This window comes from Phascolarctos cinereus, unplaced genomic scaffold, assembly GCF_003287225.1.
Source record: "Phascolarctos cinereus isolate Bilbo 61053 unplaced genomic scaffold, phaCin_HiC Scaffold_4;HRSCAF=312, whole genome shotgun sequence".
NCBI lineage: Eukaryota > Metazoa > Chordata > Mammalia > Diprotodontia > Phascolarctidae > Phascolarctos > Phascolarctos cinereus.
Window position 1 is genome coordinate 161,723,742 of NW_027555847.1, and position 23,945 is coordinate 161,747,686.

At 41.8% G+C, this 23,945-nt stretch overlaps 1 protein-coding gene across 1 annotated transcript in view; it reads left to right on the forward strand.

Annotated features, from left to right (window-relative positions):
* SEC14L5 (SEC14 like lipid binding 5) overlaps positions 1–23,899 on the forward strand; it is an 82,599-nt gene extending 58,700 nt beyond the window's left edge. Inside the window, exons 7-16 of the mRNA XM_020979684.2 lie at positions 4,387–4,499; positions 8,311–8,500; positions 9,299–9,387; positions 9,954–10,024; positions 10,347–10,518; positions 12,081–12,215; positions 12,761–12,898; positions 13,377–13,604; positions 15,010–15,179; positions 18,609–23,899. Of these exons, the coding sequence (XP_020835343.1) occupies positions 4,387–4,499; positions 8,311–8,500; positions 9,299–9,387; positions 9,954–10,024; positions 10,347–10,518; positions 12,081–12,215; positions 12,761–12,898; positions 13,377–13,604; positions 15,010–15,179; positions 18,609–18,714 (1,412 nt within the window). The 3' untranslated portion in view covers positions 18,715–23,899. The remainder of the gene's footprint in view (positions 1–4,386; positions 4,500–8,310; positions 8,501–9,298; positions 9,388–9,953; positions 10,025–10,346; positions 10,519–12,080; positions 12,216–12,760; positions 12,899–13,376; positions 13,605–15,009; positions 15,180–18,608) is intronic.
* Positions 23,900–23,945: the final 46 nt, after the last annotated feature.

The following is a 23,945-nucleotide window of genomic DNA, read 5'->3' on the forward strand; positions in this document are numbered from 1 at the left end:
TGACTCCATTTGGGGTTTTCTTGGCAAAGATACTGGAATGGTTTGCTGTTTCCTTCTCCAGCTCATTTTACAGTTGAGGAACTGAGGGAAAGAGGGTTAAGTGACTTGTCCAGGATAAGTCACATAGCTAGTGAGTGTCTGAGGCTGGATTTGAACTCAGGTATTCTTGCTGCCAGTCCTGGTGCTGTATCCACTGTGCCACCTAACTGCCCATTGTTTATGCTACCTTTTAGCAAAATGCAGTTCCTCTGATTATGTCTTTTAATTATGTCTGTTTTTACTTTTACTTTTTCTGAGATCATGATTCTAGCCCCTGCCTTTTTTACATCAGCTGAAGCATAGTAGATTTTCATCCAGCCCCTTAGTTTTATTCTGTGTGTCTCTCTGTTTAAAATGTGTTTCTTATAAACAACATGTTGTTGGGTTCTGATTTCTAATCTGTCCTGCTATCCACTTCCATTTTATGGGTGAGTTCATCTCATTCACATTCATAGTTATGATTACTATGTGTTTCCCTTCATCTTATTCTCTTCTGTTTTTTTCTCTCCCTTTTTTACCCTATCCCTCCTTAAAAGTCTGTTTTGCTTCTGACTATTGGCCTCTCTTAGTTTGCTGTCCCTCATATCAGTCCTCTCCTTTCTTTTAGCTTCTTCCTTTCCTACTTCCCCCTGTCGTAATATGGATTTCTATACCCAGATGAGTTTGTATATATTCTCCCCTCTTTGAACAAGTTAAAATGAAAATGAGGTTTAAGCATTGCTCACTCCCAACCTCGTTGTGAAAACTCTTCCTTGTGAACCTCTTTTATGAGATAATTTTCTCCATTCCTTCTCTTCTTTCCCCCTTTTCTCAATACATCCTTCTTTATCAGCCTTCCACTTTTCTTTTGAGAGCATCCCAACATAATAGGCTTAAAACCATGGCCTCTATCTAAGTAGACTCCTTCCAACTCCTCTAATGATGATAAAGTTCTTGGGAATTATATATATCATCTTCCCATTTGAGGATGTTAACATTTTAACCTTACTAAGTTCCTCATGGTTTCTCATTCATGTTTACCTTTTTATGCCTCTCTTGAGTCTTGTGTTATTCAGCTCTGGTCTTTTTATCAGGAATGTCTGGAAGTCTTCTAGTTCATTAAATATCTACTTTTTCCCTAAAGGATTATACTCAGTTTTGATGAGTAGGTTTTTCTTGGTTGCAATTCTAGCTCTTTTGCCTTCTAGAATATCATATTATACATTCTCCATTCCTTTATAGTTGTTAATTATTTCTTCATAATTTATTTCATTCCTCTCATTTCTTTTCCCAGTTTTTCCTCTACATCTCTTATTTGATTTTTAAAACAATTTTTTTTTTAAAAAAATTCTTTAGCTCTTTTAGGAATTCTTGTTGGGCCCGTGTCTAATTTGCATTTTTTCTTTGAGGCTTTGCTTGTAGATGTTTTCATGTCATTGTCTTCCTCTGAGTTTGTGCTTGAGTTTTCTGACCTCCATAGTAGTTTTTTATAGTCATGTTCTTTTTTGTTGTTGTTTGTTCATTTTTTCAGTCTGTTTCTTGACTTTGGAATTTATGTTAGCATTGGGCTCTGCTGCTCTGGGGGTGAGGGATTATTGTCCCAAGCTTCAGGCTTTTTTATCCTGCTGTTTTCACAGATAGTTCTGGGGGTCTGTAAGTTTTCATTGCTTCCAAGATGGTGTGATCTGGGGAGAGGTGTGGTCACTGCTCTCCTGCTCTGTGTTCTGGTTCTTAACTAAGAAGGGGCCATGTTCCCTTATGACTAACTGAAGCTCCTCTCTACTCTGGAACTGCCACCCAGAATTGGGTAGCGGGCAGTGGCATTGCCAAACGGTGCCCAGTCCTGCACTCAGTGCTAGCACAGGCATCCCCTGTAATCTCTTTCTGACTAGGTGTTGTATGGGGTGTTTGTAACCCCCTTGTAATAATCAGTCAGAGACTTTTCTTAAGAAAGGCAAAAAGGAGTTATATTGCTTTCTCATGAGAAAGGACACTCTCTGTGACGCTCAAGATGATGTCAGGGAGAAGGTGCAAGGGCGTATAGCTCAGAACAAGTTTATATAGACCCTAACACAGAACCCCTGCCCACCCACTGGCTCTTCCCATTGGCTGGGCTTCGCAGCTCACAGTCTAAGTGCGGGAACTTCTCCCCAGCAGCAAGGTGACAAAAAGGGTGCAAAACAAGGAACGGTTTGCTTAATAACTAGGGAGGGGGGGTCTGAGGAGGGGTAGAATCTGGGTGAGCAGGATGTGGCTCTGTCACCTGATCTGCTTATGACCCTCTGCTTTCTCAGCAAGGCAGCTTCTGAGAAATGTAGGGAGGGGTCAGCTCCTATACTACACTGAGGGGGCTTCACTATTTTAGTATTTCATTCAGTGTTAAATACCTTTACCATCTCTGGGTAATGAGTGCTCCTGGGGTAGCTGCTGCTGCTGCCACAGCCTCCAGGGCCCACAGTTGATGTCACTGACCCAGTCAGCTCCTACCCTAGTGGCACAGAACTCTTCTTTTTACTCCCTAAGTTGTCTTGGACTGGAAAAATGTCTCCCCTCAACTTTTTTTTCTTTTTTTTTTCTTTTTATTTTCTTTTTAATTTTTTTTTTCCATATGCTTTTGAGTTGAAAATTTTTTCTCCCTTTTTCTCTCCCACCCACCCTCCCCAAGACGGCGCACATTCTGACATAGGCTTTACATTTACATACCCATTAAACACATTTTCACATTAGTGAAGTTGTAAGTAAAAATTAAAACCAATAGGAGGAACCATCAGAAAGATGAAACAAAACTCAACTGAAGGTAAAAATAAGTGAGAGCGATTCAACTTCCATAGTTCTTTCTTTGGATGTGGACAGCATTTTCCATCCCGAGGCCTCTGGAGATGTCTTAGATCCTCGTAATGCTGAGAAGGGTTCAGTTTAACATTCTTAGTCATTGCATAACGGGCTGCTATTGTATACAAAGTCCTCTTGGTTCTGCTCATTTTACTCAGCATCAGACCATATAAGTCTTCCCAGGTTTTTCTGAAGTCAGCCTGTTCATCATTTCTTATAGCACAATAGTATTCCATTACATTCATATACCACAACTTGCTCAGCCATTCCCCAATTGATGGGCATCCTCTCAATTTCCAATTCTTTGCCACCACAAAAAGAGCTGCTATGAATATTTTTGTACATGTGGGTCCTTTTCCCATTTGTTTGATCTCTTTGGGATATAGCCCTAGAAGTGCTATTGCTGGATCAAAGGGTATGCACATTTTTGTAGCCCTTTGGGCATAGTTCCAAATTGTTCTCCAAAATGGTTGGATCATTTCACAACTCCACCAACAATGTATTAGCGTTCCAATTTTCCCACATCCTCTCAACATTTATCATTTTCCTGTTTTGTCATGTTGGCCAATCTGATAGGTGTGATGTGGTACCTCAGAGTTGTTTTGATTTGCATTTCTCTAATCAATAATGATTTAGAGCATTTTTTCATATGACTATAGATGGCTTTAATTTCTTCACCTGAGAACTGTCTGTTTATGTCCTTTGACCATTTATCAATTGGGGAATGGCTTGTGTTCTTATAAATTTGTCTTAATTCTCTATATATTTTAGAAATGAGGCCTTTATCAGAAAGACTGGTTATAAAAATTCTTTCCCAATTTTCTACCTTCCTTGTAATCTTAGTTGCATTGTCTTTGTTTGTGCAAAAACTTTTCAATTTAATGTAATCAAAATTATCCATTTTGGTTTTCATAATGTTCTCTATCTCCTGTTTGGTCATGAATTCTTCTGTTCTCCATAGATCTTATAGGTAAACTATTCCTTGTTCTCCCAGTTTATTTATGGTATCAGCCTTTATATCTAAGTCCTGAACCCATTTTGACTTTATTTTGGTATATGGTGTGAGATTTGGGTCTATGCCTAGTTTCTGCCATACTCTTTTCCAGTTTTCCCAGCAGTTTTTTTCCAAGAAAGCTGGGGTCTTTGGGTTTATCAAATAATAGATTACTATAGTCATTGACTACTGTGTCTTGCATATTTAACCTATTCCCCTCAACTTTTTGTTGGTTATGCTGCTTTACAATTCAATTTGACATATTATTTTAAAGTTGTTTAGAGGGGAATATTGGGAGGGCTCCACCAGAATGCTTCCTTACTCTGCCTTCTTGGTTCTCCCACTGCCTCTTCTTATTGATGAAGAAACTGGGTAGTAAGGAGCGAAGTGACTTGACCAAGGTGATGCAGCTAATTTGTGGCAGAATTGGAAATAGAGACCAAGTTCCCTGATTCTTAGCCTAGCATATTTTCTGCAATATTATACTTCCCCCTTTCCTGTCCGTTACTGATTGTCCTATGATACCACTCTTTTCCTTTCAGCTGACAAGCTAGACACAGACTACATTGAGCAGTATTTGGGGCATCTCACCCCCATGCAGGAGAGCTGCTTGATCAGACTCCGCCAGTGGTTACAGGAAACACATAAAGGAAAGGTGAGTGCCTAAAGGGCCTTACTTTGCTTAGTGATCTTGGCTTTCAAACATCAATGAAACACCTATTGTGTGCAAAACACATACTCCAGGTGCTGGAGATGCAAAAGTGAAGTAAAATACAGTCGCTGTCCTTGAGGATCTTACAGTGACGTTGAGAGATTAAAACGTGTGCTGATCATAAAAACAGGGCAGAATGTAAGTACAAAGGAGATGACTAGACAAATTGTGCCAGAAATTTGAGGAAGAAGTGATCATTTTTGGCTAGGGGGTGATCTGAGCTGGGGCTTGGAGGAAGAGAGGAGTTTCAACAGATGGATACCAGGGAGGAGTTCCTTTTGAACATAGAGGACAGGCAAGAACAAAGACGTAGACGTGAGAATGAGCAGGGAGAGGGTAAATAGTTTAGTTTGACCGGAAATAGAATTCACAAAGAGGAGTAGAATTTGATAAGCCTAGAGAGGAAGGGAGACTATGTCTAAGCCATGAGTGTTAGGCTTAGGAGTGTGGACTTGGTTTGGTAAGACTTGATTTTTTTTAATACCTTCCTCCAGGGTGGTTGTGAGGCATAAGTGACCTAATATATGTAAAGCCCTTCGTACACTCTAAAACACCGTATAAAATTCCATTATTGTTATTGTTGGTTTTTTTGGTTGCGGTACTGTTATGTAATGCAGAATCTATGAAGGTTTTCGTACAGACAAGTGACATGTTCAAAGAATCATATGAGGAACATTGCTTGGGCAGTAGTATACATGTTTCAGAAAGATACATAGGAAGAACCGGACTGTGGACAGTCTGGAACATAGAAACTCAAATTTTCATTGTACTTTGGGTATGTCTTAAACAACAACAATAATGATGATGATAGCTGTATATGTGTGCCAGGCACTGCGCTACAAATATCTCATTTGATCCTCTTGGTCAGAAGCAGAGGATTAGAAGTCAGGAAAAGGTAAGGGTTTATATAGCCTGCTTCTTTGGGATGTGTAAAAACCTCTCTTGGTAGGGTATATTTATTCCTATCTGCCTTTGAGGGCTGGGTCAAAACTAGGAGCAGCAGTTGGGACCACCATTCTGCAACAGCTGAGTACCCTTCCTTGACAGTGTCTGGGGTCCGGAAGGTGATAGAGAGGTAAATAGAACTCAGAAGGCACAAGCAATCATGGGTTCTATATTGTATGCTGTGTTATATGTTACTGTGACCTTTTGGTCATTTTTGACTACCATGATGGTGGAATTATGGTGAAATGAATTCTGACAGGAATCTCGGGGAACCCAATCAACAAAATGTATTCAGGAATGAAAGCAATTGTCTTCTTCCTCTTCCCCTCCCTTCCCCTCTCTTAAGGGCTTTTAAGGACTCCTGGGCCTTGCTCTCCTGCTTGATGCTGAACCCTTAGGACCTCTGGCTTTTCCATCTGCCCTCTAGCTGAACCCTCCTATATGCTTTGTCTCCCTCTATGACAGTGTTAGCTCCATGAGAGCAGGACCTTTTTCTTTTCTTTTTTTTTCATTATCTTTTTTTAAAAATTCAGTTTAATTTTATTTTCAGGTTCATATTCTCTCTCTCCTATACCTCATCCCCAACACCCATACAATAAGAAAGAAAGAAAAAACCAAACCCTTTACAGATATGTTGTCTTCTTTTTCTGGTTTTTTTTTTTTGGCTAGGCAATGGGGTTAAGTGATTTGCCCAGGGTCACACAGCTGGTAAGTGTTATATGTCTGAGGCCAGATTTGAACTCAGGTCCTCCTGAATCCAGGGCCGGTGCTCTATCCACTATGCCACCTAGTTGCCCCTTCTTTTTCTGTTTGTATCCCCAGGACTTAGCCTAGTACTTGGTACATAGTAAGTGCTTAATAAATGCTTTTTTTCATTCATTCAACCAGTCTTCATTCATTCATTTATTCCTTTCCCTTCTCCTCCTCCTTCTAAAGCATGGATCTAAACTGCTCTTCTCAGGGTCATACGTATTTTTTTCCATCTTCGTCAGCAAATGAAATGAGGAGAAATATTCTTTTGGAAAACAGCAAAAAGTCAGAGAAAACATGCTAGAAACTACTTCAGAGCTATTTAGCCCAACTCATTCGTTAGACAGAATACTCTCTTCATCCCCCAATACTCGTCAACCAGCCTCTTCTTGAAGACCTCTGATGAGGGGAAGCTATTACCTCCTGAGATAGCCCATCTTGCTTTTGGCTAGCTCTCATTATTAGGAAGGAAGTTTTCCTTAAGTGGATCCTAAATCTGCCTCTGTGATTTCCACTCATTGTTCACAGTTTTTCCCTAGGGGTTGGGGGAGGAGGGAGAGGAGGGGAGTAAACTGGCCAAGTCTGATCCCTTTTCCATATTACAATCCTTTGAATACTTAAAAAGCCATCATGCCCTTTGTAGAATAGACATTTTGCATTTTATTCTCCCAGTTTTGCTTTCTTTTGACCTTCTTCCTTGAGACATTTGCCAAGGTCTTTTTTTTTTTTAAGACTGGGTCTCTCTGATGGTCTATGTAGCCACTCACAGGCCCAATCCTACTACTGATCAGCATAGGCACTTTGACTTGCTCTGTTTTTGACCTAGGTCAGTTCCATCCTCCTTAGCATGGTGAGGCTTACCATATTTGTCCTGGACTTATAGAATGTGATTGGGTTGGAATAATGCTGTGGTATAGGAAATGATGAACTGATTGATTTAGAAAAACATGGAAAAGGTTAGACTTGTGAAGGAAGACACTATCTACCTTCAGAGAGATAACAAGTGTAAATAAGCATAGTACATGCATGTGTATGAGTGTGTATATATATATATATATGTATGTATTTATGGATATCTATGTGTATATGTATATATATATATATATATATGTATGTATACGTATGTATGTATTCATGTTTAATTGTAGCCTTCTTTAGGGTGGGGTGGGAAGGGAGGGGGTAAAATAAGGTAAGAAGTGCACAGCAGAGAACAAAAGAAAACCTAGAAGGAAGCAAAGAAAACCTGGGCAGCTTTGAAAACAATGTGTAGTATTTATTATATAGGTCTTGTTAAAATGGAAATTTATTATTTTATACTGAATTCTCTCTTGTGTTTTGTTGTATACATGACAATTTTTTTTCTTTTCTCATTTTGTGTTTAAGTTTAAAATAAATTTTAAAATTTACAACCCTCCCTCCCCTCCCATTTACCAACAGCTTCTCAGCAATCATACTTGTCAATTCTTTCAGAATGCAAAGATATAGTTCCATTGGGCCTGGCTCTCTTGTCCATTCCCTGCTAACCATTTTTGTTCCATCATTTTCTTTTTTTTTTTTTAAAGGAGAATGATCTTAGAACTCCAAAGAAAGGTTGCCCCTTCCTCATCTACAGCTGAGGCAGAGAAATCACCAGTTGCACCACACATGGCCCTAAGTTTTCTAGAGTTTTTATAATCTAGAGTGGTAGAAAAGCCTGCTGATTGTGAGTCTCTCACCCACACCTTAGGATTGAGTGACAAAGCAGCCTTCTTTACAAGTGGGTGGCTTAGGGAATCCTAGGATAATAGATTTAGAGTTAAAAGAGACCACTGAATCCAACTTTCTTATTTTACAGATGAAGCAACTTGCTGCTTAAAGAGGCTAAATGGTTTGCTCAGGATCACAGCTTATAAGTGTCAGAAGCAGGATTTGAAAATAGGTCTTCTTGCCTCCAAGTCCAGTACTTTCACCACCACTATACCATGATGCTCCTTGAGTCTCTTGAAGGAGACCAAGGCCTGAAAGGTTGTGTTAATTTGGGCAGCTTTCTGGACTCTTTTCTCCTCCTTCCCTCCCACAGATTCCCAAAGATGAGCACATTCTTCGATTCTTGAGGGCTCGAGACTTTCACTTTGAAAAGGCCCGGGAGATGTTGTGCCAGTCCTTGAACTGGCGAAAGCAGCACCAAGTGGACTACATCCTTCAGACATGGAGGCCCCCACCCCTCCTGGAAGAGTTCTATGCAGGTGGCTGGCACTACCAGGATAGAGGTTTGCCATTTTACATGTCTTCCAAACTTTCAGTTTCCCCTGATAGTATAGCAAAGAGAGAAAACGTGGGACTCTGGTGTGGGGAACTTGACCCCAAGTTCCCCAGTGGTATTCTCAAAGCCATTTTGTTAGCCTCAGCAGAGCTGCTAAGGGGAAATGGATTGGTTCCTAACTTCTTGATTTCATTGGTTTTGGGAACACTCTTCATATTATCAACTTATATATTTTTTTTCTTTCTGAACCTCTTCCCTTCCCCCACTACCTCTACCAGGGAGTTGTGAAATGGCAAAGCTGATCCTTCCATCCTCTGAAAAAGGAAAACAAAGCATAGAAAAAGAGGAGTGGAGGGGCAGTGAGGTGGCCCAGTGGATAGAGCACTGGCCCTGGATTCAGGAGGACCTGAGTTCAAATCTGGCCTCAGACACAATACTTACTAGCTGTGTGACCCTTGGCAAGTCACTTAACCCCATTGCCTAGCCAAAAAAAAAAAAAAGGAAAAGAGCAGTGGAATTGGCACTAGAACTCCTCTTCTTTGGCTCCAGGGTCAAAATTTTTTCTACTAGCATGGGTTATTTCCTATAAGCCTAAGATTGACTGGGCCCTTTTCTGTGACTTGTTCCAAACTTTGAGCAGTCTCTATGGGTAGAATCTAGAGACTATATTAGCAGCAGTAGAGTCCTCTGCTTCTCACCAGTGTCCTTGCTATTCTCCTAGATTTTGGGGGTGGAGGAGTAAGACAGAAGGGAGAAGTATTACTGAATTATCTTCTCTTCTCTTTACATGGTCTCTTTTACAAAGATGGCCGCCCTCTCTATATCCTGCGTCTTGGCCAGATGGATACAAAGGGCTTGATGAAGGCAGTGGGAGAGGAGGCACTCCTTCGGCATGTGAGTAGTGGCTCTATTTTTTTCCATAACATTTTTTCAGTTAATAAGCATTTATTTTTCTCTTCCACCTCCCCTACTCTCCCACCACTGGGAAAAAAAAAGAAAAACAAAACCCTTGTAACAAATATGTATCAATCCAAACAAATTCCCAAGTTGGCTATGTCTAAAAATGTATGTTTCATTCCGTACCCTGTGTCCATCACTTTCCCATTGGGAGATGGGTAGCCTTCTTCTTTTGGAATTGTGGTTGGTCATTGAGCTAATTAGACTTCTTAAGTCTTTCAGGTATTTTCTTTTTTTATTGCTCTTGTTTTTATGAATCGTTTCTCAGGTTCTATTCATTTTACTTTGCATCAGTTCATGCAAACCTTCCCGGATTTCTCTCAAACTATCCCTTTCATCATTTCTTAAGGCCCTACCATTTCCTTAGGACTTCAGATGGGCTAAGTTCCTAAGGCCAACTTTATAGGTTGTGGAAGGTGCACTCATGAATTGACCAAAAGAGGGCATAGGACTGGATGTATCCTGTTGGCTTAGTTCCTGTCAAGACTGTCTCTGCTTTTCAGATTCTTTCAGTTAATGAAGAGGGACAGAAGAGGTGTGAAGAGCACACAAATCAGCTTGGCCGCCCCATTAGGCAAGTGTTTGGGTGGATTGCTATTTTCCCTTGACAATAAGAACCAACCATATCTCCAGAAAGCATCATGTGGCCTGTTTTTCTCTATCTTTTCTCTTCTATCCCATTCTCCTCCTTTCCGTACTCAAATACAGAGTCTTTTAGACTCTTTCCTCTGTCTGTAGCTCACTTTGGTAGATCTAAGGAGAGATAATTGGGAAATCACTATATATTGTTGAGGTATAGATGTTTGAGACTTTAGCCAGCTCTGTCCTGCCTGCTTAGGGCTGAGATGGAGGGAAGTCCTAGTGTAATGGGTGATTCTTTGGTGTCCTTGGTTCAGTTCCTGGACGTGCCTTGTGGATCTGGAAGGGCTGAATATGCGGCACCTCTGGAGACCTGGGGTGAAGGCCCTGTTGCGGATGATTCAAGTGGTTGAGGACAATTATCCAGAGACATTGGGGCGGCTGCTTATTGTGCGTGCTCCTCGTGTTTTCCCTGTGCTGTGGACATTGGTGAGTGGAAAACAGGAATTAGATCCCATGTGGTTGGAGGCAAGTCTCTCCAGATTTCATTTTTATGAGGATTTGGGGATTTTTTCCCATGAGCTTTCTGCCAGCTTGCCCTCTTTCCTCTGATGTAAGAGGTATATGTGACAATGATGAATGATGATAATCATAGTATTTATAGAGCACTTTAAGGTTTATAAAATGCTTTTCATATATCATTTTATTTGAGTCTCATAGCAACCCTGTGAGGTAGGTGCTATTTTTATTCTCAATTTATACACAGGAAATTTGTCTGAGTGAACTCAAATGACTTGCCCAGGGTCACACAGTTACTAAGTGTCTGAGGCAGTCAGTTAGTCAACTAGCATTTATTAAGTACCTCCTATGTGCCAGGCACTGTGCTAAGCACTGGGGATATAAAGAGGCAAAAGACAGACCCCTGCTTTCAAGGAGCTCAGTCTAATGGGGAAGATACCATGCAAACAATTACGTACAAACAAGATATCAACATTATAAATTGGAGATAATCAACTGAGGAAAGACATGAGCATTAAGGGAGATTGAGAAAGACTTCTTACAGAAGATGAGATTCAAACTCAGATCTTCCTGACTCCAAATATAGCCCTCTATCTACTCTGTCATTTGCCACCTCAATAGAACAAATAAGGAGACAATTCTGAGATGTGTCAGAAGTGCTGGGTAGCAGTGACAGCACTCTCTGAGGTAGAGAAATGGCAGTTTCAAGTATCCTGACAAACAGCAGAGGGTTGGAAAACAGCCCTCTAACATTTGTTAGCAATGTGTGCTGATGAGTAGATGTTGGAGGCTGTGACAAGTTCCCCTTTTTATCCTCAACTGTATTCATACTTAGCACAAGTGTAGGGAGGCAGCTAGGTGGTGCAGTGGATAGAGCTCCGGCCTTGAAGTCAGGAGGACCTGAGTTCAAATCTGGCCTCAGACACATAACACTCACTAGCTGTGTGACCCCAGGCAAGTCACTTAACCCCAATTACCTCATCAAAAAAAAAAAGGAAAAAAAAAAAGTAGGGCACATCCAGCTGTTAGATCTAGCATCAGTTCCAGATCTAGCAGGAATAATACCTTAGAGAAGGCAGTCTGAAACAATGGGAAGGGTTCTGGACTTGGAGGCAGAGATCTTGAATTCATATTCTGGTTCTTCCACTTATTACCTGTTTGACCATGGGCATGTCACTTTGGCTTTTTTTTTTTGCTTGTTTGTTTTGTTTTGTTTTGTTTTGTTTTTGTTTTTGCTAGGCAATGGGGTTAAGTGACTTGCCCAGGGTCACACAGCTAGTAAGTGTTATGTGTCTGAGGCCAGATTTGAACTCAGGTCCTCCTGAATCCAGGGCTGGTGCTCTATCCACTGTGCCACCTAGCTGCCCCTATGGGCACATCACTTTGGTCCTCAGTTATATGAGGCGGGTTTGGACCAGATGGCATCTAAGGTCTCATCCGACTCTAAATCTGTAATCCTCTACTCTTTGGAAGCAATGCAAAAAACCCTGGAAGTGTGGAAAACCTCTATTCTCTTCTGCATTACCTTTCAGGTGAGCCCCTTTATCAATGAGAACACCAGGCAGAAATTCCTCATCTACAGTGGCAGCAACTACCAGGGCCCTGGAGGACTTGTAGATTATCTGAATAAAGATGTGATTCCTGACTTCCTAGGAGGAGAATGTTTGGTGAGAATGGTCTTAGCATCGCTGAACTGTGGTCCTTAAGAGAGAGGTAGCATTTGGGAATATAGCTTTTTGAGGATTGTTTCCTGATTGCAAAATTCAATCCTAGAGTTGTAGGACTGGGGTTCTATTGAAGGTCTACTAGGAGGGATGAGGAAGTGGGGCCTATTGGAAAGAAAGTGGTGTGGCATGCCTGTCCTGTCTGTTCCAGGATGTTTCCATCTCCCCAGGTAGAATAAGATGGCTGAATTCTAATCCTTGAAGAAAGGGTCATGGGGGTCCCAAGATGCCTTTGGTCACTCTGAATCTGAAAACTGAACTACCTTTAGGATTGCTTTCAATGAGCATCCTAAGGGTATAGAAACAGGTCCTAAGGAAATTTGAGAGTGAGCTGGAAGAGGTACAAAGAACTCTGTGTGTGTAGTAGGCAGGAGGGTCACAGGGGAGAAGGACATATAGTCCAGGGCACAGGGCATGCTCTGAGAAGTGCTTTCTAGGTAAGGTAGAGGCACTGAATGCTGACACTGAACGTGGTCTTTGGCTTTCAGTGCAATGTCCCTGAAGGGGGCATCATCCCAAAGGCCCTCTATCAGATTGAAGAGGATCAAGAGAATGCGGATAGGGTCCAACTGTGGACTGAAACTGTCTACCAGTCTGCAAGTGTGCTCCAAGGGGCCCCCCATGAGGTACTCTCTTCTTTTCTTTGCTCTGGTGAACCTGATCGAAAAGACTCAGCAAGATGTACGCAGGGATGTGCTGGAACCAGCTCAGACTGGCTTAAGAGAGCCAATTGTTAAATTTTTGATGTGAACATTTACATCTTGGAAATCTACAAACTCTGTAAATCAGGGCTTGATTTATTATTTTGTTGACTGTCTACATTTAAGAAAGAGATGGAAAAATGTTAATAATACAGGTTAAATTTAAAAGTATGTCCTGTGTGCATCCCCTACTTCCCCACCGAGAGCTGGTTGTTAAACATTTACCAGTACACCACTGGATGTACCTACTTCCTTGGGGAGTCAGAAAGGTTGGGTCATTATATCTCCAACTACTTTTCTCTTTTTCTAGGCAGCTTTTTCAGAGGCAGGGCAGGGGTGAGGAGGAGGAGAAGATGAAACTCTTCTTGTCCAGCTCATTATACCTGACTTGTTTTATGTCTAGATAGCAGTGGAGATTCTGGAGGGTGAGTCAGTGATCACCTGGGACTTTGACATTCTGAGGGGAGATGTGGTTTTCAACCTCTTTCACTCCAAGCAAGCACCTGAACCAAGACCCAAGGAGTCCAAGGCTGGGAGCAGCGTACAACTCATTGACCAAAGCTGGGTCCTGGGAGTGGATTACAGCCGTGTGGAGTCTCCGCTGGTCTGCCGGGAAGGCGAGAGCATTCAGGTGAGACAGTCTTCTACTGTAACAGCTAAATAACTTGAGAACTGCCATGGCCCTTGGGAACTCTGGAAATTGGCTCACTGGGATCCAAATCCTCCCAGGTCCTGACTCTCCAAGCTATGGCTCCCTTGTTCAGGAAATTAAAAGTGGCTTAGGTGTGGGTGTCAACCTACCCCTGGGAGCTGGGAACAGCAGCTGGAGTCATACTTCTTTTAACTTTGATTTCAAGTAGATGAAAGGTGTCTAGTTCCACTTTTTGATTTGTTGAGATCTCATCCTCCCAGTGTTAAGTGGAGAAAATTAATGACTGCCTAGACTTGTGGCCTGAACCTCACTTTGGTCCTTCCTGTCTGGCTCTGCCCCAGGCAGTGTGATACATTCCTGTGTTTCACAGTGCTGCATTTCATTTGGTTAAACAACAAACAACTTTGAGTGCTTATGTGTCTCTATGTTCTATATGGTTCTATACATTTTATATGTTCTATATGTTGTATAAAAGAAGAATTAAGTATGACTGGAACTCATAGAGGCTTTTGGGGGCTGTCAAAGTACCCCTGGGATACATCAGCAAGTGTTAATGAAGCATCTGTTAGGTGCCAGGCACTGAGCTAGGCACTGGAGATGATACAAAGATAAAAGGAGAGAGGCCCTGTCCTCAAAGAGCTGATGATTTACTGGGAGGATACAACACATTCACAGTCTGTTGTTATTGGTCTAAAAGCTAGCAGAATTAGGATAGACCTCTTGAAGGACTTGGGCAGAGCCTTGGATGAAGTTTTGTTCCAAGAAGTGGAGGTGATGAAGAGGTGTTCCTAGAAACAGAGGGGATTCCACCCATGTGGGACAGGCTATGTGAAGGCCTGGAGACTGGAGATGGGGTGTTGTGTATGGGGAATCCCAAGCAAAAACAGCAAGTTTAATTGTAGCGTGAGGCATGTTGAGGGAGAATGATATGAAATCAGCCTGAAAAGACAGATTGGAAGCAGACTCTGAGGGGCTCTAAATGCTAAACAATAGAGTGTGCACTTTAGGATCGTAGATCTAGAGTTTGGGAAGACACCGCAGACCATCTAGATCAATGCCTCTGTTTTATAGATGAGGAAACCGAGGGATCTTACATGACTTGTCTAAGGTCGCATGGGTAGGTTGTGTCAGAGACAGGACTTGGACCCTAGTCTTCTGTGCTCTTTCCACTTATACTTGCCCTAGTGGCAAGGAAGAGCTCTTATAAATTTATGATCATAAATAAGTAAATAAACAAACAAATGAATGAATAAATAAATTCACAGCTAGAGGGATGACATGGTCAGACCTGTACTTTGGGGATATCAATTTGGCAACTACGTGGAGGGGTTGATTGGAGAGGACCCTAAGGTAGAGTTCACTGTGGCAGCTCTCTCTATTTCAGGGCTCCCACGTGACTCGCTGGCCAGGTTTCTACCTGCTTCAGTGGAAGATGGCCACTCCTTCAGTCTGTGCAGCCAACAGCCTCCCTCGAGTGGAAGATGCCCTGCAGAGCCCTGGTCACAAGTGTAAACTCCTATACTACTATGAGGTCCTTGCATCTGTAGACTTCAGGTAGGAACCATAGGACTGGGTTACCTGGGAAGGGACGGCATTTAGCTGAGGAAGACTAAATTGATAAGAATCATCACCATAATAAATCACATTCAAAAATTGCTTAAGGTTATGAAGTGCTTTACATCCATTATCTCACTGGATCCTCACAATAGTCCTGTGTGATAGGTACCATTATTATCATTCCCATTTTATAGAAGGGGAAATTGAGGTTCAGACATATTTAATGACTTTCTCAAGGTCATACTGTTAATAGTGTCATATAGCTAGTAAGTGTTTGAGCTAGGCTTCAAACCAAGGTCTTCCTGCCTCCAAGTCTATCACTCTATTCATTATGCCCTAAGGTCTTATAAGTTACTGCCTTATATAAATTGATAAGCCCCTACCTGAAGTCAGGACCTTTAAAAAAAAACGTTTTGATGAAGGAGTTAGAAAAAATGCTTAGCAATGACTGGCAGATAGACATGGTGGTCATGTTCTGAGATTTATGACCAGAGATGATGGGAATTGAAGAGAGGCTTCCAGCTTAACCTGTGAGCATCGTGAACCTTTTTATTTGTGGAGGAACATGTCTATCTGAAACCATTTGAAAAAAGAAAGAGAATTGGACCACTCAGCAAGGCAAGGCATTTAGGTAGAATTCAACAATTATTTCTTCAAAACATTTCTTCAGTGCTTTGTAAGGCACTGTGCTTTGGGAACATTGAGGGTACAATGAAAAAAAACCCAATATTGTCCTTGCCCTCAAGTAGCATTATAATTTATTAGGGAGGGAAAGGACATGTAAACAGATAAGCATAATTTTTTAAAAGATGGAGTGTGACAGGGACAAAAGAGAGAGCCAGACAAAGTTCTAGAAAACTTTCAGTATGGAGAAAACACTTTGAATTGGAGAGAAGCAAGGAAGGCTTCACAGTGGAGGTAACAGTTGGGCTGAGGCTAGAAGGAAGAGAAGAATCTCGGTAGGCAGAGATAAGGAGGGAATGTATCCCATGGAGGCATGGAGAATGTGACTTTCATGTATACACAAAGGCTGGAGATAGCCGGACAAGGCTGAGAACTATCTAGTCCTCGTTTTGTCTGGGATCTTAGAGTACATGAAGGGAAGTGATATGGAATAAAGATGGAGAGATAGGGTGGACTCAGATTGTAAAATACCTTCAAAACTAAGCTAAGGATTTTGTGTTTTTTCCTGTCGGCATTGGGGAGCCAGCTGAAGGCTGTTGAATAGGGGAGTGGCATAGTCAATCCTTCGTTAAGACGGTTATTTTTGCAGCTATGTGAAGTATGCACGGTTAGGGGAACAGATTAAAGACAGGAAACCAATTGAGATGCTATTGTTATAACCCAGGCAAAAGGTGATGAGGCACTAGACCAGGATGGCTGAGCAAAGAGAGGGGGATGGATATGAGAGAGATGCTGGAAATAGAACTGACTGGATTTGGCATCTGATTTGATTTGGGGGATGAGGGAGAGAAGGCAAATAGGAAACTCAGGTTATGAGCCAGAGTTAATTCACTTCAAGAAGCATTTATTAAATACCTAATATTGTCGGGTGAGTTGCTGTGTGTGGAAGATAAAGAGACACAAAACAACGTTGTCCCTGTCCTCAGATGGTTTACATTTTGCTTGAGTTAATGCCATAAACAGAATAGGGAAATTGGGAGGACATGCAGGTTTAGAAGGAGGATGGAAGCTCAGTTTAGGATATAGGAGAATAAATTTGGAACTGGAAAGGATCTCAGAAGAAAAGTCAAGTCAGGTCAAGAAGCATTGATTAAGCCCTTATTATGTGCCAGGCATTGTGCTTGGAGTCTATTCCCTTCATTTTATAGATGAGGAGATTGAGTTCTAGAGAAGTCAGGTGACTTGTTCATGGTCACTAAGATAAGCAGAGAGTCAAGATTGGAACCCAGGTCCTCTAAATTAAAGTTACATGTTCTTTTCACTGAATTAGAAATACTAAGTAGGACATATCAGTGGAGATATCCATTAGTTAGGTGAGATGTGAGTCAGGAGATGTGTGACTAGAGCTCAGAGGAGAAATAGGGATTTCCTTGCTTCCTTCCTGCTAGGTTTTGGGCTCAATTCTTCTTTATCCTCTTCCCCTCCTCCCCCCATAGGTACAGGTAATGTTTTAGTGCCACACATGAAAAAATACAAACTTCACTGCCTTCTTTTTTGTTTCTTTTTAAATTTTTTTAATTAGCAAGCATTTATTATCTTTCCCTCTCACTTCCATCCCCAATTGAAAAAGAAAAAAGAAAATCAGAATGTCTATAACAGATGAACATGTCAATCAGACAAACAAACAAAAATTCCCACATTGGCCATGTCCAAAAACATGTCTCATTCTGCATATTCACTATTTCTTTGCCTCCCAAATTGGTGGAGACTACCTTAAAACAAATCCCAGCAAAAAAACACTTTCCCCTGAATAATCAGTCTTTCAATCCTTAATAACTACAAAGAGCTCTTCTAAGAAAAAAAAATTAACGTTTTTAAAATGTCCTCCACTAAGACTTCTGGGAAAATGATCCATAGCACTGTTTAAAGTCCGGTCCTAATACCCATCTTCTAGCTTTGCTGGTTTACTGTAGAGAAAACCCCCAGAGGGAGCTTCTGAGACAGGCATTCCTCCTTTGGGGATGTTACTTGTTCCCATTAACTTTAGCATGAAATGCCCTAGGATTAGAGAGGATGGGAGGATTCAGGAGACCTCTGTGTAGAATTCCTCATGCATAAATGATTTGCAGGGTCACGTCATAGGGCAGTTGTAAGTTTTAATGGAGCAGTCAGTGTTCTGCAGCTTGTGCATAGATTGTACACCTTGCTTCTATTTTCTGGTCTAGTAGTCTAGAATCTAAAATCATTGCTTTGATTCTTTATTGGTTTCTTAGCCATATGAGTCTATTCTCATTATTTTCATTTGCTTTTCCCCTTGGTACTTAGTATGGGGACTATTGTAGTTCTCAGCCATGTTAAAGGTATTCTGGAGTCTCATTTCTGACAATAAGGTTTTCCCTTCTACTGGCACACCTTCATTCATTCAGCAAGCATTTACTTGCTCACCTACTAGGTGCCAGGCACTGTGCTAGGTGCTGGGACACAAGGACAAAAACGAAACAATCCCTGCCTTGAAGGAGTTGACATGGTGAGGAAGAGTGTGGAAACAGAAAAGTGAAAACAAAATACATGCCAAATAATCACTGGTGACTGAAGGGATCAGGAAAGGCTTCCTGTGGGAGATGGCATGTAAGCTGAGCTTTGAAGGAAGCTGGGGATTCTTCCAGGTAGAGGTGGAAAGGAAGTGCATTCCAGGCATGGGGGAATAACTTGATCAGAGGCACAGAGAAGGGAGATGTCTTGGGCACTGGGGCCACGTTACCATGAAGATGTAATGAGTAGCTCTGGGCTCTTCCTTCCCAGGGGATCCATGTCCAGTCTGGAGTCCTGTACCAGTGGTTTCTCACAGCTCAGTGCCACTACAACTTCTTCCAACCAGTCCCAGAGTGGCTCCCTCATCTCCAGATAGCCGGGTCTGAGCCATGTTGGGGATCCTGCTGTACTCCAGCGCCTGGAAGTGTCCAGAGCCAGAAATCCTGCCTAACCTGAGGGCCAAGACCATAAGGACTGGTGGCCTGGGTTCAGAGGCTGCCAGAGTTGCTGGCTCTCTGGGGTCTACCATGATAATCAGCTCACATTTTGGTTTTATAGTAGGTGCATCTGAGTTTTTGGCAGATGCCTCATTAACAAGACTTAACAATTCTAACTTAGCCACTTTGAATGAGCCCCTTCTGGTCTCCACTACTCCCCCCCTCTCCAAATCTGGATTTGTGATTTCATCAAGGTAGGGAGTTCCTAGTATGGAGATACTCTCCATTGATGCACATCACTGGAAGTATTGAGAAGTTAGGTAACTTGCCATGAACACACACCTAGTATGTGTCAGAGGCAGGACTTCAACACAGATCTTCCTGAGCACAAGGCTGGCATTCTCTCTCTCCACTACCCCATGCTGCTTCTCATTCCCATGTGTATACTCTTATATCCTGAAGTTAATGGCCATTTCCCCAGGTCTGGCCTTCCAGTGGCAGCGCTGTGAGGATGGGTCTAAACAAGGCTAGACCTGATGGGGTATCATCCTTTGTATTACGGATGACACTTGGGAGGCCAGGGCGGTTTTGTTGCGCACCTAGGAGTTGTCTTCTCTAGAGTAAAACCTAATGGTCCTGATCTGTCAAACCAAAATATGGTATCAGCTCTAATTTGATCCCAGAGTGGGTTCTAGAGCTGATCTGGTCTTCTGAGGGTCCCCAAGAGATAATTTCTGAACCAGAGAGAAATCATCTCCTTCTTCTATGAGGTGCCCGAAGAATGGTCTCACCAAATTCACTCCCTTATCAGTCCATATTCTGCCTTGGGGTCCTGGGGTGGGTAGGGATGAGATAAAATTGGAGAGAATATAGTATTTATTTAGCCATTAGGACTTATTCACAGGAAGATAAGTGTTTCCTCTATAGCCATAGCCTTAACTGAGCCTTTTCCAAGTGGTGGGGTATGTAACCATCGGAATTGTACAGACTGCAAATATATCCACCTCAATGTAGGAACTGCACTTCGGGGCATGGAGCACGAGGACTTCCAGACTAATTCAAAACCTGGAGAAGAGGGGAAACTGTCTGTCCTTCCTAGAGCATCCTTTCTCCCACCTGTCCTGCAGAGAGCTGGGCTGCCCAGTGATCCCTGGGCCTCTGACGATGAGTACCTGTTGGCTCTTCTCTTTCCTTCTCAGGTATATGAGCAATAAGTCATGTCAAAGGGCTAAAGAAAAGCAGATACCTTTTCCTGAAATACTTAAGGTACATTTTTGTACTTCAGAGCCTACCTCTCTTGGAGAGCTGCTCTGTGTGTGTGTGTGTGTGTGTGTGTGTGTGTGTGTGTGTGTGCACTTGTATGTATGTATGAGATTGGAGGGAAAAGGTTCTTAAAACTTTTTAATCCCAAGATTTATTTATTATTGAGAATGGACTGCATGTTGTAAAATATATTTGAATGTATTTATTTCTATTTTGACTAAAAACTATTAAGTTATGAACTTACCTATCTTTTGGAATAAGCTGACTTTTTAAAAAATTCACACAGTTATGAAAATCTAATGTAACACTCAGGAGGATTAGGTCTCTGCTTCCAGCTCCATTCTCCTTAAGGAGCAAAAGGACAATTTAAGGCTTGCTCCTTCTGTTAAGACACACACCCTTGCTTCTTCATGGCTTGTGAGACCAGAGATCTGTCCATTGCAGAGATAATCCATCTCTGCAAGCCCTACGTGAGGTATTGTGTCATGACAGAGCATAAAAGGAGAGCATTTTATTTCCTTGCTATACCAGAGACAGTGTTAATGTGTGAAAGTTGAATGATCCAATTAGACAAAGATTCCTTTGAATGTGAATGGATGAGTAAAATCTTTCTTTAAATGGGATTGTAAATACTTTGTGACAAGGGAAGAGGGTAAGGAGGGAAGGAGAATGAGTTTTTGGAATTAGCACCCAAAGACTCTCTTCAGGTCCACTTCATTGTGTGGTTTTGGCTCTGTACTCTAGAGATGTTTGGCAGAGAGAATTCAGGCTACCTCTACTTTGTCCCTCTTCTTGATGATAGCCAGAGGGAGGCCCTGGATGGTATAGCTGGTGCCTCCCATCCATACCAGGGGCACTTCAAGGCCAGTACCCACAATTTGATCACTACTAGTGGGCACATCCTTTTGCTTTTGGGAAACTACAATATCAAAGCTTAGGGGCTGCTTAGATAAAAGAATCCTAGCCTTCTGCTTTCCCTTGCCTTGAGGCCCTGAGGTGGGGCTGGGAACAATGCTTGAGTTGAGCTTTTTTTTTAGCTATCTTGTTCATTGGCCCAGTGGAGTCAGGGCTAAAGACGCTAAAGGAGCCTGTTCATAAGAGCACTTTGCATTTCTAACACTTTGCACTTCTAATGCTTTTCATCCAAAGATTAGATGGCATTCCTCCAGTGAATTCACCACTTTGTTCCTGGGGCAGAGGTGTGCTAAGCTGCTGAACACCAGAGCTTTGGGTCCTGAGAAAACCAGGAACTCAGCCAGGAACTAGGATAATGTTTTTCTTGGGATTTTTAATTATTAGAAATACTATAATATTTTGGCCAGGTGTCTCATTCCCTCCTTCCTCCTTTAGATATCTTTAATTCCCTCTCCCTTTTCCTATCCAGCAGGAAAACCAACTGAGACAGTTTTTTTCTTCCTCCAGTTAAGAGAACATTTCCTCCTGTAAACCACTCACAGATTGGAAGTTGGGCAAGTAAAGTGGGACAAGAGTTACCTTTACTAGTGTTTTGTCTGGATTTCTCCCCTCATTTTCTTGAGACTCTGCTCCTTTTTAGAGCCAGGTGTCATTGCTTCTGGAGTCTTAGCCTAGAGGAATAGCTGTGAGGGGGTAAATTCCTATATGCATAAATCTAAACCATGTTGGGAATCCCTAGTCTCAGACCAGAATCTACTTGTTTTAGAGAGAGCCCAAAGGAGATGGATCTCGGAGCTCTGATTGGCATATAGACAGGTATCTGACTACATTTTTCTGAAAAAGCTTTATTGTCCCAGAACAATAAAATTATAGTTAGGAGTCAGAGAATTCCTCTTTGGCTGCCTGAAAAAGGATTCATTTCCAATGGGCTGTGACAGCACATGTAAATCCCAGGTATTATACCCTACCTAGCCTTTTTCTTTATAGGAATCAGGGGTTCACTTCCCATTTACTAAGGAACTAGGGTAGAAAAGTTCTGTTACCAGTTTGACAGCAGGAACCATGCTCTGTTAGTTCTAATTACTTTGCTAAAATACAACATGTGCTTAACTTGATTGAAATAATTTTCTTTTTATCTTTGGGTGGGTGACTAGCTTGGTGTAATGGAAAGAACAGTGTGACCTCAGGGACATCACTTATTCTCCTGAGGCCTCAGCTTACTCTTCTGCAAATGAGGGAGTTAGATTAGATGATCTTGGGACTTTTCTTTTTTTTGGCTCTAAATCCTATGAGATAAAAAGATTTTGTGATTAAAAGATTTTTCCTCTTGAAAAGTGGACCTGTCTCAGGAAAATCGTGGGATAGAGTTTTTGGGAGGCAGTGAGGAGAACAAAGCTCAGTGACCCAAGGGCATTTGATGCTGGCTGTCTAACAAGCTGTAGTTTGTTAAACTCTTAGATATATTGATCTCTACTGGAAGAGACCTACCTACTTCCTGGAAGCTTCATGTTACTGGATAAATCCCATGGGCTCTCTGTGTGTGAAGGCAGAGCTAGCTCCCTTGTGTTTTCTTGAAACTGGGGAAGAAAGCTCTGGGGCTGGCTGGCTGGCTCTTCCTTCTGTGGCTGGTTTGAGCACAAGCCTTTTGGGGCCCCCATTCTTCATCAGCTTCAGTGGATGCCAAGTGGGGCAGTGTCTCAATGTTGTCACCTTAATTTTATGGAAGTTTTAGCTATGACTGGCAAGAGTTAGAGGGTAAAAGGTAGACGTCCCAAGATGCTGTGTAGGGGTCAGAGTGGATGACTTTTAAGGAAACTTATTCAATAAGTGCTTATTAAATGCCTATCCTAGGCACTGGGGATACAAAGACAACGACAGCAGTCCCTACCCTCAAAAATCTTACATTCAGATGGGGGAGGGAAGGAATAGGAAGACAACATTATACGAAAAAAGTAAATACAAAATAAAAATGAGTAATTTTTTTTTTGGCAGGGATGGACATGAGCAATTGAGGGGATTAGGACTGATCTTGTTTGGGAGGTAGCACTTTAATTTAGCCTTGAAGGAAGTGAGGGATTCTGCAAAGCAGAGAGAAGAAAGAGGGACTGTATTCCAAGCATGAGAAAAATCCATGGAAACAAAAGGCCTCCTTTCCAAGATTCCAGTTTTATGAATAATGTGCATGAGATAAATTGTAAATGTTTATGTGACTAGTAATATCTGCACTGCAAACAGAATTGTCAAGTTACTTTATGCTCCACTTACAAATTTGGGCATGATAAAACTCCACAGATGTGTTTTGGGGCTTGTTTTACATCTGGTTAACAGGATAGAGGGCAACCCTCACACCTTCAGAAGTGAGAAGATTCCACAGGAATAAAACCATCACTAACTAATAATGATAGTTGATGATAATTTTTTTCTGGAAAGGTATTGGAGTTCTCTAAGGTTGTTTTTCTCCCATTTTCTCCATCCTTATCCTGTCACTCTGAATCTGAGCTCCACAAATTAGTAAATCTAAAATGTATGAATGTACAGGGATATTCTACTGGGGGCAGAGAGGAATTATGATGTCATTGCTTTTAAAAACAAATAAGGTAGGTCTCTGGTGGGCAGGTAACTGTCAGATTGTGTGCCAGATATAAATTATCAGGCTTGAGAGTATATCCTTTATCTATCAGGGTAAGAGGTATGATATGCCCAGGACTGAATTTTCAGTGCTAGGAGAGTATCCCTCAGCCTACCAGCATATGATAGCTGCGAGAATGATGACCACCAAAGAAGGCTGTTAATTAAGAATGGAAATGTAAAAGTCCCACCCAATTTTGCTTGGGATATTGCCCTGACTGCTCTGCATGTGTTTTTTTTTAAGCTCTTGGAATATTGACCCTAATATTGTACCTGTACCCAAGTTTAGAGAATAAAAGAATATTTTCTAAGTATGAAGACCTGGCATCATTATTGTACGTCTAAACCAATCCCCTTTTCCGTA